The sequence below is a fragment of the Bombina bombina genome, chromosome 6 (genome assembly GCF_027579735.1).
Source record: "Bombina bombina isolate aBomBom1 chromosome 6, aBomBom1.pri, whole genome shotgun sequence".
NCBI classification, from domain to species: domain Eukaryota; kingdom Metazoa; phylum Chordata; class Amphibia; order Anura; family Bombinatoridae; genus Bombina; species Bombina bombina.
The window spans coordinates 534,788,069-534,811,978 of NC_069504.1; the positions used below are offsets into that span (position 1 = coordinate 534,788,069).

General features: G+C 39.4%; 1 protein-coding gene across 1 annotated transcript in view; it reads right to left on the reverse strand.

Moving 5' to 3' along the window:
* Positions 1–23,910, reverse strand: part of DUT (deoxyuridine triphosphatase) — a 43,212-nt gene that overhangs the window by 15,141 nt on the left and 4,161 nt on the right. Inside the window, exons 3-4 of the mRNA XM_053717460.1 lie at positions 23,358–23,449; positions 14,703–14,747 (exon numbers count right to left, since the gene is read on the reverse strand). Of these exons, the coding sequence (XP_053573435.1) occupies positions 14,703–14,747; positions 23,358–23,449 (137 nt within the window). The remainder of the gene's footprint in view (positions 1–14,702; positions 14,748–23,357; positions 23,450–23,910) is intronic.

The following is a 23,910-nucleotide window of genomic DNA, read 5'->3' on the forward strand; positions in this document are numbered from 1 at the left end:
AGCATCCGTAATAAAAGGGGATTAGCCAGGTTATGGGTGTTTATCCTATCCTGGATTTCACTCAAAGAAGTTTCTGTCCTGATAACATCAGGCACCACCTCAACCAATATGCTGCCGCACTATCCCTAAGGATTAAATTCCTCACATACATGAGGAACAGCGAGTTGGTGGTTAAACATTGTGCAACAACTCTGCATAGCCTCTTGGTCCATTTCTGATTCAAAAAGAGTCTTCAAAGAATTCCTTAACTTTTTAATAAATGCAAAAAAAAAAAAGTTCCTGACACTTTAAATTTTAAAAAGAATAACTTTTTTCCCTTTTTATTAACTGCTGTAAATAGGGCAGAACGGCGTAAATAATTTTGCAATTTATCAATACCCCTCAGCGGGAAACTGATAAGGTGCCTTTACATAAAGAGAAGGGGGGGGAAAAAAAAAAAAAAAAGGTGTGTTATACAAATGCTGCCTCCCAAGGACCGCCCCTCATAGGCGTTGACATCGTTATCTCCCCGTCGGCATGTAGATTTATGTAACCACCGGGAGATGAAAAGCCGCGCTATGTAAATGGCGTCTCCCCAAGTACCGCCCTTCGTGGGCGTTGATGGTCTTGACAATACAGTCATCTCCCGGTCGGCATGTCTTATGTAACCACCGGGAGATGTGATAAAGTGCCCCAGAGACTATCTAATACAGTCGATAGCTAAATATAAAAATCTTCAATTACACCCGCCTAGGGCAATACCAGCACAGTCATCTCCAGGTCGGCATGATTCTATAAGTAACCGCCGGGAGATGTGACTACCACCATCGCCAGATGCTCGGAGTCTGCGCTAGCTGTCTCATATCGTCTCCTATGTAACGAGAATTCATGCCCAATAAAAATAAAGTGCCCATTTTCCATTAAAGGGACAAAGTACCCAAATTTTTTCTTTTGTGATTCAGATAGAGCATGCAATTTTAAGCAACTTTCTATTGTACTCCTATTATAAAATTTTCTTCATTCTCTTGGTATGTGTATTTGAAAAGCAAGAATTTAAGTTTAGATGCCGGCCCATTTTTGGTGAACAACCTGGGTTGTCCCTGCTGATTGGACAGCACCAATAAACAAAGGCTGTCCATGGTTCTGAACCACAAATTTGCTGGCTCCTTAGCTTAGATGCCTTCTTTTTCAAATAAAGATATCAAGAGAACGAAGAAAAATTGATAACAGAAGTAAATTAGAAAGTTGCTTAAAATTGCATGCTCTATCCGAATCATGAAAGAAAAAAATTGGGTTCAGTATCCCTTTAAGGGCTTCCTTATGATCCCAGCCATACAAAATAAGTGCCCAACTTCTTCTGAGTTCCTTTCCTTTAACCCCAGAAATAAAAGTCAGCATTTACCTCATATACTTCCTGACAGCAAAGGCAGTTCCCAGGTTTGCGAGGTCCTATTCCTCACATGGACCTGTGAAAGAGAAAATACTGAGTAATATCCCTCAGATTTTTCAGGGTTAGGACAGCATAAATGTATGGGAGGCGCAGTGAGAATTATGTCCTACAAGTTCCCATTGCTTTAAAGTCACCAAAGCTCTACTGAAGAGACTGACATGGACTACGGCTACACCCTAGAACAAAGCACTCTGGCACTACTTTAAAAATAATAAACTCTTGATTGAAGAATCTAATCTAACATCTCACTTTACCTCTTCCTATCGCTAACATAGGCAAAGAGAATGACTGGAGTGGGAGGGAAGAGAGGAGCTATTTATCAGCTCTGCTGTGGTGCTCTTTGCCTCCTCCTGCTGGCCAGGAGGTGAATATACAACGTTTCAAGCCAATATGGCTCTTAGTCATGTACATCTTAATTATACAGGTTCATGCTTTTTATACCCTCACCTGTTAATTGTTCATCAACTGTTCATTAACCCATTGTATGAAAAAACATGTATTGCAACATGCAATAGTGACACCTGTTGGTTGTAAAATATAGTACAATCTTTTTTACTTTTGATGTCTTTGTTTTTCAATAGAATGGGTGAACAGTATGCATATCATTTAAAATATAAACATAAAACCTATATACAATATTAAAAGAGGAGCATAAAATCCAAACATCTACAATGTCTACACAGTCTACAGAGTATGTTTACATCAATCATGATTTATTCCTTTGCAGAGTGTATTTCTATTGAGAAGAATTCTTTCACTTTAATTGATTCATTTATCCTTTATTTTACCATTATAACACCCTGCCATTCACAAGCCATTTTTATGCGCCCATGATCAACCAGAAAATATGCAAACAATCCTAACCTTATCCATATATGATTCCCTTTAGTAAAATAGACTCCAATCAAAGTCTTTATTGAGGCCCTTGGGGATAAGGCAATCCAGTTTGTGAATCCAGAACATCTCCCTAACTTTTAGGAGATGCACTCTATCGCCCCCCCTCCTTGGTTTCATCACCTGGTCTATAACTAAGAATCTAAGCTGACTTATGTTGTGACCTGCAGAGAGGAAGTGAGAGGATACTGGTGCTTCTTTATTATTACACCTTATGTTAGATTTATGTTCCGTTATCCTCTCCCTTACCTCTCTGCAGGTCTCGCCAATATAAATAACATAATTTATGTAAGAACTTACCTGATAAATTCATTTCTTTCATATTAACAAGAGTCCATGAGCTAGTGACGTATGGGATATACATTCCTACCAGGAGGGGCAAAGTTTCCCAAACCTTAAAATGCCTATAAATACACCCCTCACCACACCCACAAATCAGTTTAACGAATAGCCAAGAAGTGGGGTGATAAGAAAAAGTGCGAAGCATATAAAATAAGGAATTGGAATAATTGTGCTTTATACAAAAAAATCATAACCACCACAAAAAAGGGTGGGCCTCATGGACTCTTGTTAATATGAAAGAAATGAATTTATCAGGTAAGTTCTTACATAAATTATGTTTTCTTTCATGTAATTAACAAGAGTCCATGAGCTAGTGACGTATGGGATAATGACTACCCAAGATGTGGATCTTTCCACACAAGAGTCACTAGAGAGGGAGGGATAAAATAAAGACAGCCAATTCCTGCTGAAAATAATCCACACCCAAAATAAAGTTTAACAAAAAACATAAGCAGAAGATTCAAACTGAAACCGCTGCCTGAAGAACTTTTCTACCAAAAACTGCTTCAGAAGAAGAAAATACATCAAAATGGTAGAATTTAGTAAAAGTATGCAAAGAAGACCAAGTTGCTCTTTGCAGATCTGGTCAACCGAAGCTTCATTCCTAAACGCCCAGGAAGTAGATACTGACCTAGTAGAATGAGCTGTAATTCTTTGAGGCGGAGTTTTACCCGACTCAACATAGGCAAGATGAATTAAAGATTTCAACCAAGATGCCAAAGAAATGGCAGAAGCTTTCTGGCCTTTCCTAGAACCGGAAAAGATAACAAATAGACTAGAAGTCTTACGGAAAGATTTCGTAGCTTCAACATAATATTTCAAAGCTCTAACAACATCCAAAGAATGCAATGATTTCTCCTTAGAATTCTTAGGATTAGGACATAATGAAGGAACCACAATTTCTCTACTAATGTTGTTGGAATTCACAACTTTAGGTAAAAATTCAAAAGAAGTTCGCAACACCGCCTTATCCTGATGAAAAATCAGAAAAGGAGACTCACACGAATGAGCAGATAATTCAGAAACTCTTCTAGCAGAAGAGATGGCCAAAAGGAACAAAACTTTCCAAGAAAGTAATTTAATGTCCAATGAATGCATAGGTTCAAACGGAGGAGCTTGAAGAGCTCCCAGAACCAAATTCAAACTCCAAGGAGGAGAAATTGACTTAATGACAGGTTTTATACGTACCAAAGCTTGTACAAAACAATGAATATCAGGAAGAATAGCAATCTTTCTGTGAAAAAGAACAGAAAGAGCAGAGATTTGTCCTTTCAAAGAACTTGCGGACAAACCCTTATCCAAACCATCCTGAAGAAATTGTAAAATTCTCGGTATTCTAAAAGAATGCCAAGAAAAATGATGAGAAAGACACCATGAAATATAAGTCTTCCAGACTCTATAATATATCTCTCGAGATACAGATTTACGAGCCTGTAACATAGTATTAATCACGGAGTCAGAGAAACCTCTATGACCAAGAATCAAGCGTTCAATCTCCATACCTTTAAATTTAAGGATTTCAGATCCGGATGGAAAAAAGGACCTTGTGACAGAAGGTCTGGTCTTAACGGAAGAGTCCATGGCTGGCAAGATGCCATCCGGACAAGATCCGCATACCAAAACCTGTGAGGCCATGCCGGAGCTATTAGCAGAACAAACGAGCATTCCCTCAGAATCTTGGAGATTACTCTTGGAAGAAGAACTAGAGGCGGAAAGATATAGGCAGGATGATACTTCCAAGGAAGTGATAATGCATCCACTGCCTCCGCCTGAGGATCCCGGGATCTGGACAGATACCTGGGAAGTTTCTTGTTTAGATGAGAGGCCATCAGATCTATCTCTGGGAGCCCCCACAATTGAACAATCTGAAGAAATACCTCTGGGTGAAGAGACCATTCGCCCGGATGCAACGTTTGGCGACTGAGATAATCCGCTTCCCAATTGTCTACACCTGGGATATGAACCGCAGAGATTAGACAGGAGCTGGATTCCGCCCAAACCAAAATTCGAGATACTTCTTTCATAGCCAGAGGACTGTGAGTCCCTCCTTGATGATTGATGTATGCCACAGTTGTGACATTGTCTGTCTGAAAACAAATGAACGATTCTCTCTTCAGAAGAGGCCAAAACTGAAGAGCTCTGAAAATTGCACGGAGTTCCAAAATATTGATCGGTAATCTCACCTCCTGAGATTCCCAAACTCCTTGTGCCGTCAGAGATCCCCACACAGCTCCCCAACCTGTGAGACTTGCATCTGTTGAAATTACAGTCCAGGTCGGAAGAACAAAAGAAGCCCCCTGAATTAAACGATGGTGATTTGTCCACCACGTTAGAGAGTGTCGAACAATCGGTTTTAAAGATATTAATTGAGATATCTTCGTGTAATCCCTGCACCATTGGTTCAGCATACAGAGCTGAAGAGGTCGCATGTGAAAGCGAGCAAAGGGGATCGCGTCCGATGCAGCAGTCATAAGACCTAGAATTTCCATGCATAAGGCTACCGAAGGGAATGATTGTGACTGAAGGTTTCGACAAGCTGTAATCAATTTTAGACGTCTCTTGTCTGTTAAAGACAGAGTCATGGACACTGAATCTATCTGGAAACCCAGAAAGGTTACCCTTGTTTGAGGAATCAAAGAACTTTTTGGTAAATTGATCCTCCAACCATGATCTTGAAGAAACAACACAAGTCGATTCGTATGAGACTCTGCTAAATGTAAAGACGGAGCAAGTACCAAGATATCGTCCAAATAAGGAAATACCACAATACCCTGTTCTCTGATTACAGACAGAAGGGCACCGAGAATCTTTGTGAAAATTCTTGGAGCTGTAGCAAGGCCAAACGGTAGAGCCACAAATTGGTAATGCTTGTCTAGAAAAGAGAATCTCAGGAACTGATAATGATCTGGATGAATCGGAATATGCAGATATGCATCCTGTAAATCTATTGTGGACATATAATTCCCTTGCTGAACAAAAGGCAATATAGTCCTTACAGTTACCATCTTGAACGTTGGTATCCTTACATAATGATTCAATAATTTTAGATCCAGAACTGGTCTGAAGGAATTCTCCTTCTTTGGTACAATGAAGAGATTTGAATAAAACCCCATCCCCTGTTCCGGAACTGGAACTGGCATAATTACTCCAGCCAACTCTAGATCTGAAACACAATTCAGAAATGCTTGAGCTTTCACTGGATTTACTGGGACATGGGAAAGAAAAAATCTCTTTGCAGGAGGTCTCATCTTGAAACCAATTCTGTACCCTTCTGAAACAATGTTCTGAATCCAAAGATTGTGAACAGATTTGATCCAAATTTCTTTGAAAAAACGTAACCTGCCCCCTACCAGCTGAACTGGAATGAGGGCCGTACCTTCATGTGAACTTAGAAGCAGGCTTTGCCTTTCTAGCAGGCTTGGATTTATTCCAGACTGGAGATGGTTTCCAAACTGAAACTGCTCCTGAGGACGAAGGATCAGGCTTTTGTTCTTTGTTGAAACGAAAGGAACGAAAACGATTGTTAGCCCTGTTTTTACCTTTAGATTTTTTATCCTGTGGTAAAAAAGTTCCTTTCCCACCAGTAACAGTTGAAATAATAGAATCCAACTGAGAACCAAATAATTTGTTTCCCTGGAAAGAAATGGAAAGTAGAGTTGATTTAGAAGCCATATCAGCATTCCAAGTCTTAAGCCATAAAGCTCTTCTGGCTAAGATAGCCAGAGACATAAATCTAACATCAACTCTAATAATATCAAAAATGGCATCACAGATGAAATTATTAGCATGCTGGAGAAGAATAATAATATCATGAGAATCACGATTTGTTACTTGTTGCGCTAGAGTTTCCAACCAAAAAGTTGAAGCTGCAGCAACATCAGCCAATGATATAGCAGGTCTAAGAAGATTACCTGAACATAGATAAGCTTTTCTTAGAAAAGATTCAATTTTTCTATCTAAAGGATCCTTAAACGAGGTACCATCTGACGTAGGAATGGTAGTACGTTTAGCAAGGGTAGAAATAGCCCCATCAACTTTAGGGATTTTGTCCCAAAATTCTAACCTGTCAGGCGGAACAGGATATAATTGCTTAAAACGTTTAGAAGGAGTAAATGAATTACCCAATTTATCCCATTCCTTAGCAATTACTGCAGAAATAGCATTAGGAACAGGAAAGACTTCTGGAATAACCGCAGGAGCTTTAAAAACCTTATCCAAACGTATAGAATTAGTATCAAGAGGACTAGAATCCTCTATTTCTAAAGCAATTAGTACTTCTTTAAGTAAAGAGCGAATAAATTCCATCTTAAATAAATATGAAGATTTATCAGCATCAATCTCTGAGACAGAATCCTCTGAACTAGAAGAGTCCAAAGAATCAGAATGATGGTGTTCATTTAAAAATTCATCTGTAGAGAGAGAAGATTTAAAAGACTTTTTACGTTTACTAGAAGGAGAAATAACAGACAAAGCCTTCTTTATGGATTCAGAAACAAAATCTCTTATGTTATCAGGAACATTCTGCACCTTAGATGTTGAGGGAACTGCAACAGGCAATGGTACATCACTAAAGGAAATATTATCTGCTTTAACAAGTTTGTCATGACAATTAATACAAACAACAGCTGGAGAAATAGCTACCAAAAGTTTACAGCAGATACACTTAGCTTTGGTAGATCCAGCAGGCAGTGGTTTTCCTGTAGTATCTTCTGGCTCAGATGCAACGTGAGACATCTTGCAATATGTAAGAGAAAAAACAACATATAAAGCAAAATAGATCAAATTCCTTATAAGACAGTTTCAGGAATGGGAAAAAAATGCCAAACATCAAGCTTCTAGCAACCAGAAGCAAATGAAAATGAGACTGAAATAATGTGGAGACAAAAGCGACGCCCATATTTTTTGGCGCCAAATAAGACGCCCACATTATTTGGCGCCTAAATGCTTTTGGCGCCAAAAATGACGCCACATCCGGAACGCCGACATTTTTGGCGCAAAATAACGTCAAAAAATGACGCAACTTCCGGCGACACGTATGACGCCGGAAACGGAAATGAATTTTTGCGCCAAAAGAATCCGCGCCAAAAATGACGCAATAAAATGAAGCATTTTCAGCCCCCGCGAGCCTAACAGCCCACAGGGAAAAAAGTCAAATTTTTGAGGTAAGACAAAATATGATAATTTAAAGCATAATCCCAAATATGAAACTGACTGTCTGGAAATAAGGAAAGTTGAACATTCTGAGTCAAGGCAAATAAATGTTTGAATACATATATTTAGAACTTTATAAATAAAGTGCCCAACCATAGCTTAGAGTGTCACAGAAAATAAGACTTACTTACCCCAGGACACTCATCTACATGTTTGTAGAAAGCCAAACCAGTACTGAAACGAGAATCAGTAGAGGAAATGGTAAATATAAGAGTATATCGTCGATCTGAAAAGGGAGGTAAGAGATGAATCTCTACGACCGATAACAGAGAACCTTATGAAATAGACCCCGTAGAAGGAGATCACTGCATTCAATAGGCAATACTCTCCTCACATCCCTCTGACATTCACTGCACGCTGAGAGGAAAACCGGGCTCCAACTTGCTGCGGAGCGCATATCAACGTAGAATCTAGCACAAACTTACTTCACCACCTCCCTTGGAGGCAAAGTTTGTAAAACTGATTTGTGGGTGTGGTGAGGGGTGTATTTATAGGCATTTTAAGGTTTGGGAAACTTTGCCCCTCCTGGTAGGAATGTATATCCCATACGTCACTAGCTCATGGACTCTTGTTAATTACATGAAAGAAAAATCCACACGGACATTTAATCATGTAAATAGCATATGTTGCTCTGCATGTAAAATGTTTGTTTATTGTAAACTTCCTACCACTCGTAGGATGGTAGAAGTATTTGCCTTTTATCATTGAGCTACAATTTAAACATGGATAGCAGCCATTATTGCTACTACCAACTCGTAAAAAACTTAGCCCTGGATGAGTACAAGAAACTGGTAATGGATGTGGAGAAGTCCGTGAGTGACTACAGGAAACAACTTGAGAGCCGTAAACGCCAGAAGTTCATCAGGGATGAGCAGGACTACAGCCATGGAGTAGTCTACAGGTGGCGTCAGAGTGCAGGATCAAACAAGAACCCCAGTAGTCAGATGCGGGGACAGAGAAGATTCGCTAGACAAAATGCCGCCCAAGGAGATGGCCACAGTGGTTCTGAGTCCTCTGCCAGTTTTTTAACCGAGGACTCGGACATCGATACCACCGGGCCGGGAGGAAGCACAGGAAACAGCGGAGTCGGCCTAGCGATGACGTCACAGCGTCAGCGCCCACGCCGCACACGTGGGATGCAGAGAGGAAGCTACCGGTACTGACGGAAGATGGAACAGAGGAGACGGGAAACCAGCCGAGGGGTTACAGGTATGAGAAGCCGAACAACACACTAGCTAACATACCTATACACCATAAGAGTACACCGGCTGCCACCCAAGACCGATTACCCACAAGAAGTACACAAAGGGGGACAGTAAATGAAATTGCATCTGATAGCGTAACCCTATTTGATCATATTGCTCATAATGAGACTGGCAACACAAATAATGCGGATAAGATCAATTGTTGTATACAGAAACCCCTTGATAAGAATAAGTGTGATATTGTTTGCAACAGTGACTCTCTGAACAAGGCTTTGTTGGGACATTTCTCAGAATCTAATACTAATCACGGTGTTTCACAAGTGGCTAGCTCACAGCTAGCATCTGAAGTTTTGTATGACAATGTTTTATTTGACACTAATAATTTAGTAACCAATTTATCTAATTATGTTCTCAGTAATGAGGAACTCACAGCATTAAATAAGGGTTTATCATATTGTTTGGATGACACTTTGAACGATTTCACTGTTTCTCAGGATTTACACAGGTTTTTTTAGAAAACTAAAATTAAGGATATATTTTTCTTTACAGAAAGATGTTGGTCACAAGCTCACTGAAGGGGCACAAAAAAACAAAATCAGATTTGATAATGTTAAAGATTTTGGTATTAACAGAAAGAGTAAATTTACACCTACAAGTACACACAGTGTCACAACCTATATGAACCTTGTTCAGAGGGAGATAAATATCTTATTAAAGAAAGATGAGAAAAAGAAACTGGTACAAAAAAATAAGAAAGATAAATTAGCAATACAATCACTAAGAGGTAATACTGATATAATCATCAAGGAGGCGGACAAGGGTGGGGCGGTGGTTATACTTAATAAATCAGACTATATAGAGGAGATTGAACGTCAGCTAGCAGATAGTCAAGTATATGAAAAACTAACCAGAGACCCCACTATACAAATTAACAAGGAAATAGAGAACATATTGCAATCAGCAGTTAAGAGGGAGATCATTTCAGAGAAATTTAAAGATGATTTATTTGAGAAAAATCCCATTAGACCTGTTATTTACGTGTTACCTAAGATCCATAAAGCTATTAATAAACCACCTGGGCGCCCTATTGTGGCTGGAATAGGGTCTGTGTTCTCAAACATTTCTGTCTTTTTGGATAAAGTATTACAACCCTTAATACAGAAAACTACCTCTTATATAAGGGACACAAATGACTTTTTATCCAAACTCAAAAATCTTGGGCAGGTTGGGGATAAATGCATATTATTTACACTAGATGTCTCCAGTTTGTATACCTCTATTAGGCATACTAGTGGAATTGCAGCAGTAGAAAACATATTGAAATCTAGTAGCAATTATACTGCCCAAGAGATTGAGTTTCTGATAAATTTGTTGACTATCATTCTCTATCAGAACTATTTTTTATTCATGGACACTTACTACCTCCAAAAACAGGGTACAGCAATGGGCTCCAACGTCGCCCCCACATACGCCAACATATGAGTAGTTTTGAGGAACATTTTGTATACTCTAATATGAATTTTCAAACATATGGTATCTCCTGGTGGAGATTTATCGATGATGTGTTTGGCGTGTGGGGGGGGGGGGGGGGGCGACGTTGTGAGCCTTTTATCATTTATAGAAGATCTTAATTGTTCAGTGAATGGATTGAAGTTCAGTTTAAATATGAGCGAGGTAGGAGTAGAGTATTTGGATACTTATGTTTATAAGGATAAAGGTTTCTTGGAGACTGACCTGTACACAAAAAAAACTGATAAGAATAATTTGTTACAGTATGGCAGTTGCCACCCAGAAAGTGTGTTCAGAGCAATACCCAAGAGTCAGTTCACTAGAGTGAAGAGGATTGTCTCAGATGGTAGCAAGTGCAAACAGAGACTGGGAGAAATGGCCAATAAGTTCATCACTAGGAACTACCCAGAAAAACTAATAACAGAACAGCTTGTGAATGTTGAGGAGGGTTTAGGACAGAGCCAAAAACAGACAAAAGAAATGAGAACAATATGATATTTGTAACACAGCATAATAGATTGAGTGGAAAGATTGCAGGTATCCTAAAAAAACATTGGCACATCATTAGGGAATGCAACCCACAGGTGGAAGAATTCAAAAAAGAACCAATGATTGCGTACAAGAGAAATAAAAGAATTAGAGATTGGATCATACACACAGACATAGGCTCTGGAAGGAGAAGTATACAATCAACAATTGGTAGTAGCAATAATGGCTGCTATCCATGTTTAAATTGTAGCCATTGTAGCTCAATGATAAAAGGCAAATACTTCTACCATCCTACGAGTGGTAGGAAGTTTACAATAAACAAACATTTTACATGCAGAGCAACATATGCTATTTACATGATTAAATGTCCGTGTGGATTTATTTATATTGGCGAGACCTGCAGAGAGGTAAGGGAGAGGATAACGGAACATAAATCTAACATAAGGTGTAATAATAAAGAAGCACCAGTATCCTCTCACTTCCTCTCTGCAGGTCACAACATAAGTCAGCTTAGATTCTTAGTTATAGACCAGGTGATGAAACCAAGGAGGGGGGGCGATAGAGTGCATCTCCTAAAAGTTAGGGAGATGTTCTGGATTCACAAACTGGATTGCCTTATCCCCAAGGGCCTCAAGACTTTGATTGGAGTCTATTTTACTAAAGGGAATCATATATGGATAAGGTTAGGATTGTTTGCATATTTTCTGGTTGATCATGGGCGCATAAAAATGGCTTGTGAATGGCAGGGTGTTATAATGGTAAAATAAAGGATAAATGAATCAATTAAAGTGAAAGAATTCTTCTCAATACAAATACACTCTGCAAAGGAATAAATCATGATTGATGTAAACATACTCTGTAGACTGTGTAGACATTGTAGATGTTTGGATTTTATGCTCCTCTTTTAATATTGTATATAGGTTTTATGTTTATATTTTAAATGATATGCATACTATTCACCCATTCTATTGAAAAACAGACATCAAAAGTAAAAAAAGATTGTACTATATTTTACAACCAACAGGTGTCACTATTGCATGTTGCAATACATGTTTTTTCATACAATGGGTTAATGAACAGTTGATGAACAATTAACAGGTGAGGGTATAAAAAGCACGAACCTGTATAATTAAGATGTACATGACTAAGAGCCATATTGGCTTGAAACGTTGTATGTTTGGACCCAGGATAAGAAAATAAAGGTCTTTTAACTGATATGGTGGCTAGAGTTTCTTGAAGTTTGTGATTGTGCTGTGGACCTGGCAAGTCTGCTGCTCCGTGCCCCATAAAAGAAAGATTCAGGTGTGCTGTTTCAATTTTTTGGATTTTGCAGGAGGTGAATATCCCATTAGTAATTAAGATGATCTGTGGACTCATGTCTTAAAGAAATATAGATTATTTGCACACCAAAAGACCAAAAGATATTTTTATTTTTTTAAATAAATAAAACCAGTTTGGATTTTGGAATTCCAGATTTGGGGATTTGTACCTTTATGGTTAGTGCATAAAGGGATACTACATCCCCCAGAGGCAGAACTTTTCTTTACTTTCTGTGATGAGAATTTGTTAGCGAAAATTTTTCTGCAGGTCATTTTTAAATAAAATTCAATTTTAAATTAGACAGTTACACTAAGGCACCAGTTCAATTGCAATTTGTTGGTTAACTGAAAAATAAAGAAGAGATATAGAGGAGAAAGATATAGAGGAGAAAGATATAGAGGAGAAAGATATAGAGGAGAAAGATATAGAGGAGAAAGATATAGATATAGAGAGATATAGAGAGAGAGATAGAGAGAGAGATAGAGAAAGATATAGAGAGAGATATAGAGAGAGATATAGAGAGAGATATAGAGAGAGATATAGAGAGAGATATAGAGAGAGATATAGAGAGAGATATAGAGAGAGATATAGAGAGAGATATAGAGAGAGATATAGAGAGAGATATAGAGAGAGATATAGAGAGAGATATAGAGAGAGATATAGAGAGAGATATAGAGAGAGATATAGAGAGAGATATAGAGAGAGATATAGAGAGAGATATAGAGAGAGATATAGAGAGAGATATAGAGAGAGATATAGAGAGAGATATAGAGAGAGATATAGAGAGAGATATAGAGAGAGATATAGAGAGAGATATAGAGAGAGATATAGAGAGAGATATAGAGAGAGATATAGAGAGAGATATAGAGATAGAGAGATAGAGATAGAGAGATAGAGATAGAGAGATAGAGATAGAGAGATAGAGAGATAGAGATAGATAGATAGAGAGATATATAGTGCAGTAGTTGAAAATTGCATTGCAAATTAGCTGCTAACAAAAAAAAAGTAATTTAAAAATGTCTATTTAATAAATCGGTTTCCTTTTCTCTTGGTCTAACATAGAAATGTAGTAATAAAAAGATGTAGTGCTCTTATAGTTAGAATAAACAGACTGGGAAATCTGAGTGCCAGTCAACAAGCAATGTGCTGCTGCTTTGCAGCACTACTGCATATTTGACTGCTCACTTCAAACAGCACTTTGCCCTGGATGCACTGTGTTAAGGAAAATTGATACAGTGCAGCCAGAGCATAGCTCTGTTTGAAGAGAACTGTCTAATGTGCAGCACTACAAAGTTAAAGCGCTAACAGTTCCTGCATGTGTTCTGTTCTTTCTGCAGACATGCTGCATTTTCTGCGATGACATCTCACATCACTGTATGTTCTGCCTTGGGGCTACATCCATTTTTTTTTCTTTCACGATTCAGGTAGAGCATGCAATTTTAAGCAACTTTCTAGTTTACTACTATTATTTGTCTTCATTCTCTTTACTATCTTTATTTAAAAAGCAGAAATATAAAGCTTAGGAGGCAGCCCACTTTTGGTTCAACACCCTGGATTAGGCTTGCTTATTGGTTGGTTGAATGTAGTTACCAAGCACTACCTAGGGTGTTGAACCAAAAATGGGCTGGATCCTAAGCTTGACATTCCTGCTTTTTTAGGATAGCAAGAAAAATTAATAGGAGTAAATTAGAAAGTTGTTTAAAATTGCATGCTATGAATCATGAAAAAAAAACAACCCAAAAAAAAAAAAAAAAAAAAAAAAAAAAAACACACCAACTTGATTGCATGGAGAGAAGTCATACAACTTTTTTTTAGCCTTATATTGTAATGTAAGTGTCTTCCCTTTACATCCTAAACCAATAAACTGCACAAACAGCTTTCAGTAATAAGATTTCCTAGGTAATCTTCCCAGAGCAGAAAGCCTTAGATGATCTGAACCCCTAAGAATGATCAAAGTACAGTAGTCAAACTGGACAAGCACAGTTTTTGGATTTTACCGCAAAAGCAAGAAAAATAAAATAGTGAACGTATAATGCAGTGTTTCATTTTACATAAACATTGTTCAAGAAGATTAAAAGAATTATTTAATGTTGAATTGAATGCCCCTTTAAGGGAGAGGTGAAATCAGGAATTTCCCTGCTTTTGTGTGAGAACCTAACAACTAATGCCAAGAAATTTAAGATTAATAATAGATCTATCTACATATATGCAAACACACCTCATTTTGCAAGTTTTGGTCACTGTATTCTACCCACAAAAACAAAACATGTTTAAAAGAGTGAAAAGAAACTAAACAGGCTTACCTCCAACATCAATGAAATGTTTAGCAGCTAAACCAGATCGTGGTGCTAAAAAGTTAAGAAAAAATAAAAAATTGAAAAAAACTAAAAAAATGGACAGATGTTTAATTGAAGGAACAGTGAACACCTAGAGATTTATTTTTATATAAAATATTTATGAGCAATATATTTTGATTATTTTGCCCCCCTTTTTCAAGTAATTTAGCTCTGAAAATTGTTATATATTGGCTTTAACCGATAACTGCAAAACAAAGTACTTTACTAACTTTATTACTGGTTAGTCTGCAGACTAAAGTGCAGATTGAATCTTTCATATAAAAAGGTAACATGGTGTTTAAAGATGGGTTATATAAAAGTAATTGCAATAAAAAAGGATGTTAGTTTTAAAAACCATTAAGACTTGGCGGAGATGTTTTTCTATAGCAGCACATCAGAAATGTATTGTAATTACAAGGTGTTTACTGTCCCTTTAACTGGAAAAGTAAATTTATGCTTACCTGAAAATGATTTATTCTATGATACGAGTCCACGGATTCATCCTTTACTTGTGGGATATTATCCTCCTGCTAACAGGAAGTGGCAAAGAGCACCACAGCAGAGCTGTCTATATAGCTCCTCCCTTAGCTCCACCCCACAGTCATTCGACCGAAGGTACAGGAAGAAAAAGGAGAAACTAAAAAGGTGCAAAGGTGACTGAAGTTTAAAATCCCCCAAAAAATATAATCCGTCTTAAAATGACAGGGCGGGCCGTGGACTCGTCGTATCATAGAAGAAATCAATCACGTAAGCATAAATGTACTTTTCTTCTATAAGATACGACGAGTCCACGGATTCATCCTTTACTTGTGGGATACAATACCAAAGCTATAGGAAACTGATGAACAGGAGGGAAAAGACAGATACCTAAACAGAAGGCACCACTGCTTGAAGAACTTTTCTCCCAAAAATAGCCTCAGAAGAAGCAAAAGTATCAAATTTGTAAAATTTGGAAAAGGTATGAAGTGAAGACCAAGTCGCAGCCTTACAAATCTGTTCAACATTTTTAAAAGCCCATGTGGTAGCCACCGCTCTAGTAGAGTGAGCTGTAATTCTTTCAGGAGGCTGCTGTCCAGCAGTCTCGTATGCCAAACTGATGATGCTTTTCAGCCAAAAAGAAAAAAGGTAGCCGTAGCTTTTTGACCTCTACGCTTTCCAGAATAGAGAACAGAGAAGATATTTGACGGAAATCTTTGGTCGCTTGCAAGTAAAACTTCAAAGCACAAACCACGTCCAAGTTGTGCAACAGACGCTCCTTTTTAGAGGAAGGATTAGGACACAGGGAAGGAACAACAATTTCCTGATTAATATTCTTATTAGTAACAACCTTAGGAAGGAATCCAGGTTTGGTACGCAAAACCACCTTATCAGAATGAAAAACAAGGTAAGGCGAGTCACATTGCAATGCAAATAGTTCAGAAACTCTTTGAGCCGAAGAGATAGCAACTAAAAACAGAACTTTCCAAGACAGAAGCTTAATATCTATGGAATGCATAGGTTCAAACTGAACCCCTTGAAGAACTTTAAGAACTAAATTCAAACTCCATGGCGGACCAACAGGTTTAAACACAGGCTTAACCCCTTAATGACCACAGCACTTTTCCATTTTTTGTCCGTTTGGGACCAAGGCTATTTTTACATTTCTGCAGTGTTTGTGTTTAGCTGTAATTTTCCTCTTACTCATTTACTGTACCCACACATATTATATACCGTTTTTCTCGCCATTAAATGGACTTCTTTGCTTTTTTTGTAAGTTATAGGGCCATAAATACAAGTAGCACTTTGCTATTTCCAAACCATTATTTTTCAAAATTAGCGCTAGTTACATTAGAACACTAATATCTTTCAGGAATCTCTGAATATCCATTGACATGTATATATTTTTTTTTAGTAGACATCCCAAAGTATTGATCTAGGCCCATTGTGGTATATTTCATGCCACCATTTCACCGCCAAATGCGATTAAATACAAAAAATTGTTCACTTTTTCACAAACTTGGTTTCTCACTGAAATTATTTACAAACAGCTTGTGCAATTATGGCTTAAATTATTGTAAATTCTTCTCTGGGATCCCCTTTGTTCAGAAATAGCAGACATATATGGCTTTGGCGTTGCTTTTTGGCAATTAGGCTGCTAAATGCCACTGCGCACTACACGTGTATTTTGGTATATTTCATGCCACCATTTCACCGCCAAATGCAATCAAATTTTTAAAAAAAACGTAAAATTTTTCATAATTTTAGGTTTCTCACTGAAATCATTTACAATTATGTAGCTTGTAGAGAGCTTGCAGGGTTAATTTTAGCTTTAGTGTAGAGCTCAGCCTCCCACCTAAAACATCAGACCCCCTGATCCCTCCCAAACAGCTCTCTTCCCTCCCCCACAATTGTCCCTGCCATCTTAAGTACTGGCAGAAATTCTGCCAGTACTAAAATAAGCTATATTTTTTGGCATATTTACATATGCTGCTTTGTAGGATCCCCCCTTAGCCCCCAACCTCACTGATCCCCCACCAAACAGCTTTCTAACCCTCCCCCTCTGCCTTAATGGGCGCCATCTTGGGTACTGGCAGCTGTCTGCCAGTACCCAGTTTAGTAACAAAAAGTGTTTTTTGGGTTTTTTTTATTGCCCTTTTCTGTAGTGTAGCTCCCCCCCCCCCCCCCCCCAAGATCAAACCCCCACCCCTTCCAGAACCCTTAGATGATCATTTATATTGTTAAATATTTGTTTTTGTTTTTTTTAACGTTTCTTAACTTTTTTTCTGCAATGTAGCGGTTTGCTCCCGCCCCGTGCACGCGCCCGCCCGCCGCCCCCATGCACGCGCGCTCTCCCATGCGCGCCCCCGATCCCGCCCCCCTCCACTCGGCACATCGATGGCCGCCCACCCGCCTCCCAGACTTGCTCCCACCCACCAACGATACCGGTGCAGAGAGGGCCACAGAATGGCTCTCTCTGCATCGGATGGCCAAGGGGGGTTATTGCAGGATGCCTCGATATCGAGGCATCACTGCAATAACCGGAAAGCAACTGGAAGCGAGCAGGATCGCTTCCAGCTGCTTTCCAGACCAAGGACGTACGCCACATGTCCTCAAAAAAAAATACAGTTAATGACCGGACGTGTGGCGTACGTCCTTGGTCGTTAAGGGGTTAATTCTAACTAAAGCCTGACAAAACGACTGAACGTGTGGAACATCTGCCAGACGCTTCTGCAGTAAAATTGATAAAGCAGAAATCTGTCCCTTTAGGGAACTAGCTGATAACCCCTTCTCCAATCCTTCTTGGAGAAAGGACAAAATCCTAGGAATCCTGATCTTACTCCATGAGTAGCCTTTGGATTCACACCAATAAAGATATTTACGCCATATCTTATGATAAAATTTTCCTAGTGACAGGCTTTCGAGCCAGAATCAAGGTATCTATGACCGACTCAGAGAATCCCGGCTTGGATAAAATCAAGTGTTCAATCTCCAGGCAGTCAGCCACAGAGAAACTAGATTTGGATGCTGGAACGGACCTTGAATGAGAAGGTCCTGTCTCAGAGGCAGTGTCCATGGTGGTAGAGATGACATGTCCACCAGGTCTGCATACCAAGTCCTGAGTGGCCACGCAGGTGCTATAATAAAAAAAAAAAAAAAAAAAATCACTGAAGCTCTCTGTTTGATTCTGGCAATCAGACGAGGGAGGAGAGAAAATGGTGGAAATGCATAAGCCAGGTTGAACGACCAAGGTACTGCTAGAGCATCTATCAGTACTGCTTGAGGATCCCTTGATCTGGACCCGTAGCAAGGAAGTTTGGCGTTCTGACGAGACGCCATCAGATCCAATTCTGGTGTGCCCCATTGATGAATCAATTGTGCAAACACCCCCGGATGGAGTTCCCACTCCCCCGGATGAAAAGTCTAACGACTTAGAAAATCTGCTTCCCAGTTCCCCACTCCTGGGATATAGATTGCTGATAGATGGCAAGAGTGAGTCTCTGCCCATCGAATTATTTTGGAAACCTCGATCATCGCTAGATAACTTTGTTCCCCCCTGATGATTGATATATGCTACAGTCGTGATATTGTCCGACTGGAATCTTATGAATCTGGCCGAAGCCAGCTGAGGCCACGCCTGAAGCGCTTTGAATATCACTCAGTTCTAGAATATTTATCGGGAGGAGAGCCTCCTCCTGAGTCCACACACCCTGTGCTTTCAGGGAATTCTAGGCTGGCGTCCGTCGTCACTATGACCCATGCTGGCCTGCGGAAACACATTCCCTAGGACAGATGATCCTGTGACAACCATAAAAGAAGAGAGTCTCTGGTCTCTTCATCCAGATTTATCTGAGGAGAAATCTGCATAATCCCCATTCCACTGTTTGAGCATGCATAGTTGCAGTGGTCTGAGATGCAAGCGAGCAAACGAAACTATGTCCATTGCCGCTACCATTAGTCTGATTACCTCCATACACTGAGCCACTGACGGCCGAGGAATGGAATGAAGAGCTCAGCAGGTGGTTAAAATCTTTGATTTCCTGACCTCCGTCAGAATTTTTTTTATGTCTACCGAATCTATCAGAGTTCCCAGGAATGGAACTCTTATGAGAGGGATAAGGGAACTCTTTTTTACGTTCACCTTCCTCCCGTGAGATCTTAGAAAAGCCAACACGATGTCAGTGTGAGATTTGGCTAGTTGGTAAGTTGACGCCTGAATTAAGATATCGTCCAGATAAAGCGCCACTACTATGCCCCACAGTCTTAGAACCGCCAGAAGGGACCCTAGCACTTTTGTGAAAATCCTGGGAGCCGTGGCCAACCCGAAGGGAAGAGCCACAAACTGGTAATGCCTGTCCAGAAAGGTGAACCTGAAAAACTGGTGATGATCCTTGTGGATAGGGATGTGCAGATATGCATCCTTTAAATCCACAGTGGTCATATATTGACCCTCCTGGATCATTGGTAAAATAGTCCGAATGGTCTCCATCTTGAAGGATGGGACTCTGAGGAATTGGTTTAGGATCTTGAGATCTAAAATTGGTCTGAAGGTTCCCTCTTGGGAATCACAAACAGATTGGAGTAAAACCCCTGCCCCTGTTCTGTTTTTGGAACTGGGCAGATTACTCCCATGGTATATAGGTCTTCTACACAGCGTAAGAACGCCTCTCTTTTTGTCTGGTTTACAGACAATTGAGAAAGATGGAATCTCCCCCTTGGAGGAGACTCTTTGAAGTCTGCCCCCTACTAGATCCTGCCCCGGATCGGGGGCTGCCCCTTCATGCTGTCTTGGTGGCAGCCACAGGCTTCTTGGCTTGTTTACATTTGTTCCAAGTCTGGTTAGGTCTCCAGACTGACTTGGATTGAGCAAAAATTCCCCTCCTGCTTTGCAGCAGGGGAGGAGGAAGAGGGACCACCTTAGAAGTTTCGAAAGGAACGAAAATTATTTTGTTTGGTCCTCATCTTATTTGTCTTATCCTGAGGAAGGGCATGGCCTTTTCCTCCAGTGATGTCTGAAATGGTCTCTTTCAGTTCAGGCCCGAATAGGGTCTTACCCTTGAAAGAGATTAAGCTTTTAGCCATCCCTTTCAAGGGTAGATTTTGATGACACGTCAGCAGACCAGGACTTAAGCCATAACGCTCTAAAATGGCAAAACCTGAATTCTTTGCCGCTAATTTAGCCAGTTGAAAAGCGGCATCTGTAATGAAAGAATTAGCTAGCTCGAGAGCCCTAATTCTATTTAGAATAATATGGGGTCTCAACCTGAAGAGCCTCGAACCAAAAAGCAGCTGAAGTAGTTACAGGAACAATGCACGCTATAGGTTGCAGAAGAAAACCCTGATGAATAAATATATTCTTAAGACCCTCTAATTTTTATTATCCATAGGATCTTTGAAAGCACAACTGTCCTCAATAGGTATAGTTGTACACTTAGCCAGGGTAGAAATAGCTCCCTCCACCTTAGGGACCGTCTGCCATGAATCCCGCATAGTGTCTCATATGGGAAACATTTTCTTAAAAGTAGGAGGGGGAGAAAACAAAATACCTGGTCTATCCTACTCCTTATTAACAATGTCCGAAATCCTCTTAGGGACTGGAAAAACATTAGTGTAAGCAGGAACCTCTAGCTATCTGTCCATTTTACACAATTTCTCTGGAATTACAATAGGGTCACAATCATCCAGAGTCGCTAAAACCTCCCTGAGCAACAAGCGGAGGTGTTCTAGTTTAAATTTAAAAGCCGTCATATCTGAGTGAACATCTTTCCTGAATCAGAAATCTCTCCCTCAGACAGCAAATCCCTCACCCCCAACTCAGAACATTGTGAGGGTACATCGGATATGGCTAATAAAGCGTCAGAGGGCTCAGCATTGACTCTCATACCAGACTTCCTGCGTTTCCCCTGCAACCCAGGCAGCTTAGATAAAATCTCTGTGAGGGTAGTATTCCTAACTGCGGCCATATCTTGCAGGGTGAAAGAATTAGACGCACTAGAAGTACTTGGCGTCACTTGTGCGGGCATTAATAGTGACACTTGGGAAGAATTAGATGGCATAACCTGATTCCCTTCTGACTGAGAATCCTACTGCAACATACTTTTATCAGCTAAAATATGTTCTTTGCAATTTATTGCCCTTTCAGTGCATGAGGGACAAATTTTAAGTGGGGGTTCCACAATAGCTTCCAAACACATTGAACATTGGCTTTCCTCAATGTCAGACATGTTAAACAGGCTAGTAATGACCACAAACATGCTTGAAAACACTTTATTTAGTGAAAAATAACAATCTTAAAAAAAAAAATTGTAATGCGCCTTTAAGGGAAAAAAAAAAAAAAAAAAAAAAAAAAGCACACAAGTTTTGCAAAACTGCTTTAAAATAATCAAATTATTTCAATCTTTGACATAAGTATTCAAATAATGCAGCTAAGTTTGCCCCACAAGGAAAGGAACACTTAACCCTTACTGAAAAAAAAAAAAAAAAACACGGATAATTAATAACCTTTTAAATCCGGGAAAAAAACACCCCCTGCACCTCGCCACAGCCCTGCTGTGGCGCCTACCTGCCCTTAGGGATCTGGAAAACAGGGTTAAAGCTTCGATTTGGCCCAATATTCTCACAAGGGCCCACCGGAGTTGGAGCTTGCTTGTCAAATACAACTGAACAACTGAGGCGCGAAAATAGGCCCCGCCCATTTCACTCGATGTCTCTCAGCCCAAATGAACCGCACCAGAGCGGTTTCAAACTAGCCATGTGGGTTGCTAAACCCAAAAAGAAGCCAAGTGTACCCTCTTATTACAGCCTCAAACGTTCCTGATGTAATAAATATTTCCTTCCAAAAACGTTATCAGCACTCCCAGTTAAAAAAACGTTTGCCCACAAACGTTCAAACTCAGTGACAACCATTTTTTTTTTCTTAGCCCCTATATGCAAGCTTAGTAATACCCCTCTTCTCTTAGGATTACTGCTTACCCTTACCCTCATGGGGATACTGTCAGCCAATTCTGAAATACCACAGTCTATGCAGAAAAAAATGACTGAACATACCTCACTGCTTATAGCATGAAAAACGTTCCTCAAGCACTCCTTAGCCATTCTGTGGGAACTGCTCTGGATCTTAGTGACAAATGCTAAGATCATCAGCCTCCAGGCAGAAGTCTTAATCCATCTGCTGCCTGAGAGAAAATAGTACACACCGGTAGCATTTAAAATAAAAAAAAACCCTCTTGCTTGAAGAAAATAAAAACTAACATTTTATCACCTTTTTCACTTTGCCTACTCTAAGTACTAGGAAGGGTAAAGAGAATGACTGGGGGGTGGAGCTATATAGACAGCTCTGCTGTGGTGCTCTTTTCCACTTCCTGTTAGCAGGAGGATAATATCCCACAAGTAAAGGATGAATCCGTGGAATCGTATCTTATAGAAGAAATATGACTGAAAATAGTGAGGGCCAAAACTTTTATCCAGACTTCACTTTCAAAATTATTCTGTAGATGGATTAGGCGTGTGTGTAGTACAACTCTTATAAAAGGAACACATAAGTCAAAATAAACTTATGAATAAAAGAGCATGCAGTTTTAAGACACTTTCCAATATACTTCCATTATCAGATTTTCCCCAATCATTTTATACAAACACTTGGGGAACAAGCTCAATAAGGAGTATGTGCCCAAGCTCACAGGGTTTACGTATACTAGTCTGTTATTGGCTGAGGTCTGTCACATGATACAAGGAGACCGAAAATGGGAGGAAAAAAATTCTACTTATTTAAAATTCAGATTGATAAGTGATTGTCTTTATTATGCACTTGATAATTATGCAATTCTACTGCATTGAGTGGTCCTTTAAGAAACTCAGTATGGTCTTTTAAACCTAGCCAGCACACTTTAGACCAGCAAATTTGTCACTTTCTCCCCTACAGTTTTAAGGCTAGAACCAAAATTGATTATTTTTTTTTTAATTTTTAAATATGTAATATTAAAAATACAAAAAGGGGTATATTGGGTCCAGGTTTTGTCATTTTTAATAAAAAAGATTATTTATTCTATGTGACTATCAGACCAAAAGAGTAATACAGACTATATGCTGTATTTTGTATGCCTCAGAAAAGGAAAAACACAACATTGTTCCCAGAGTACACCTTACCAACTCTGCCATAACATCCAGATGGAACAGCGATTTGAATGTCCGTTTTCACCAAAGCTTTACCTTGAGCAGGAATAATGTAGTCATATGCACTGTTGAAGGACAGGAAAAAAAAACTAGATTAAAAATAACTTAACATTGCATATATAACAATCATGAAACCTGTCCATGTGCACCCCATTTTAAAAAAGGGAAAAAAAAAAAAACAGTTATTTTATTTAAGAATTCAGATACAGCATACATTTGGAAACCACATTTCCAATTTTGCTTCATTCTCTTAATATACTTTCTTGAAGGGGCAGCAACGCACTACCGGAGTTAACTGAATACATTGGTAAGCCAATCACAAGAGGCATGTGCATATAGGACAACAACATTTACCATCCTTGCAGGTGAACAGGATTGCAAGTAGGGAACCTGTTACAATTTGCTATGTGATGCAACCGAGGATTCTTGTGCAATGACGCCCCCTGCTACAGTGCAACCAATTTCGCTAGAGAAGGGCATATCAATCACCGCAGACAAGTGAGTGTCGAGCGGTTGATCTTTCCTC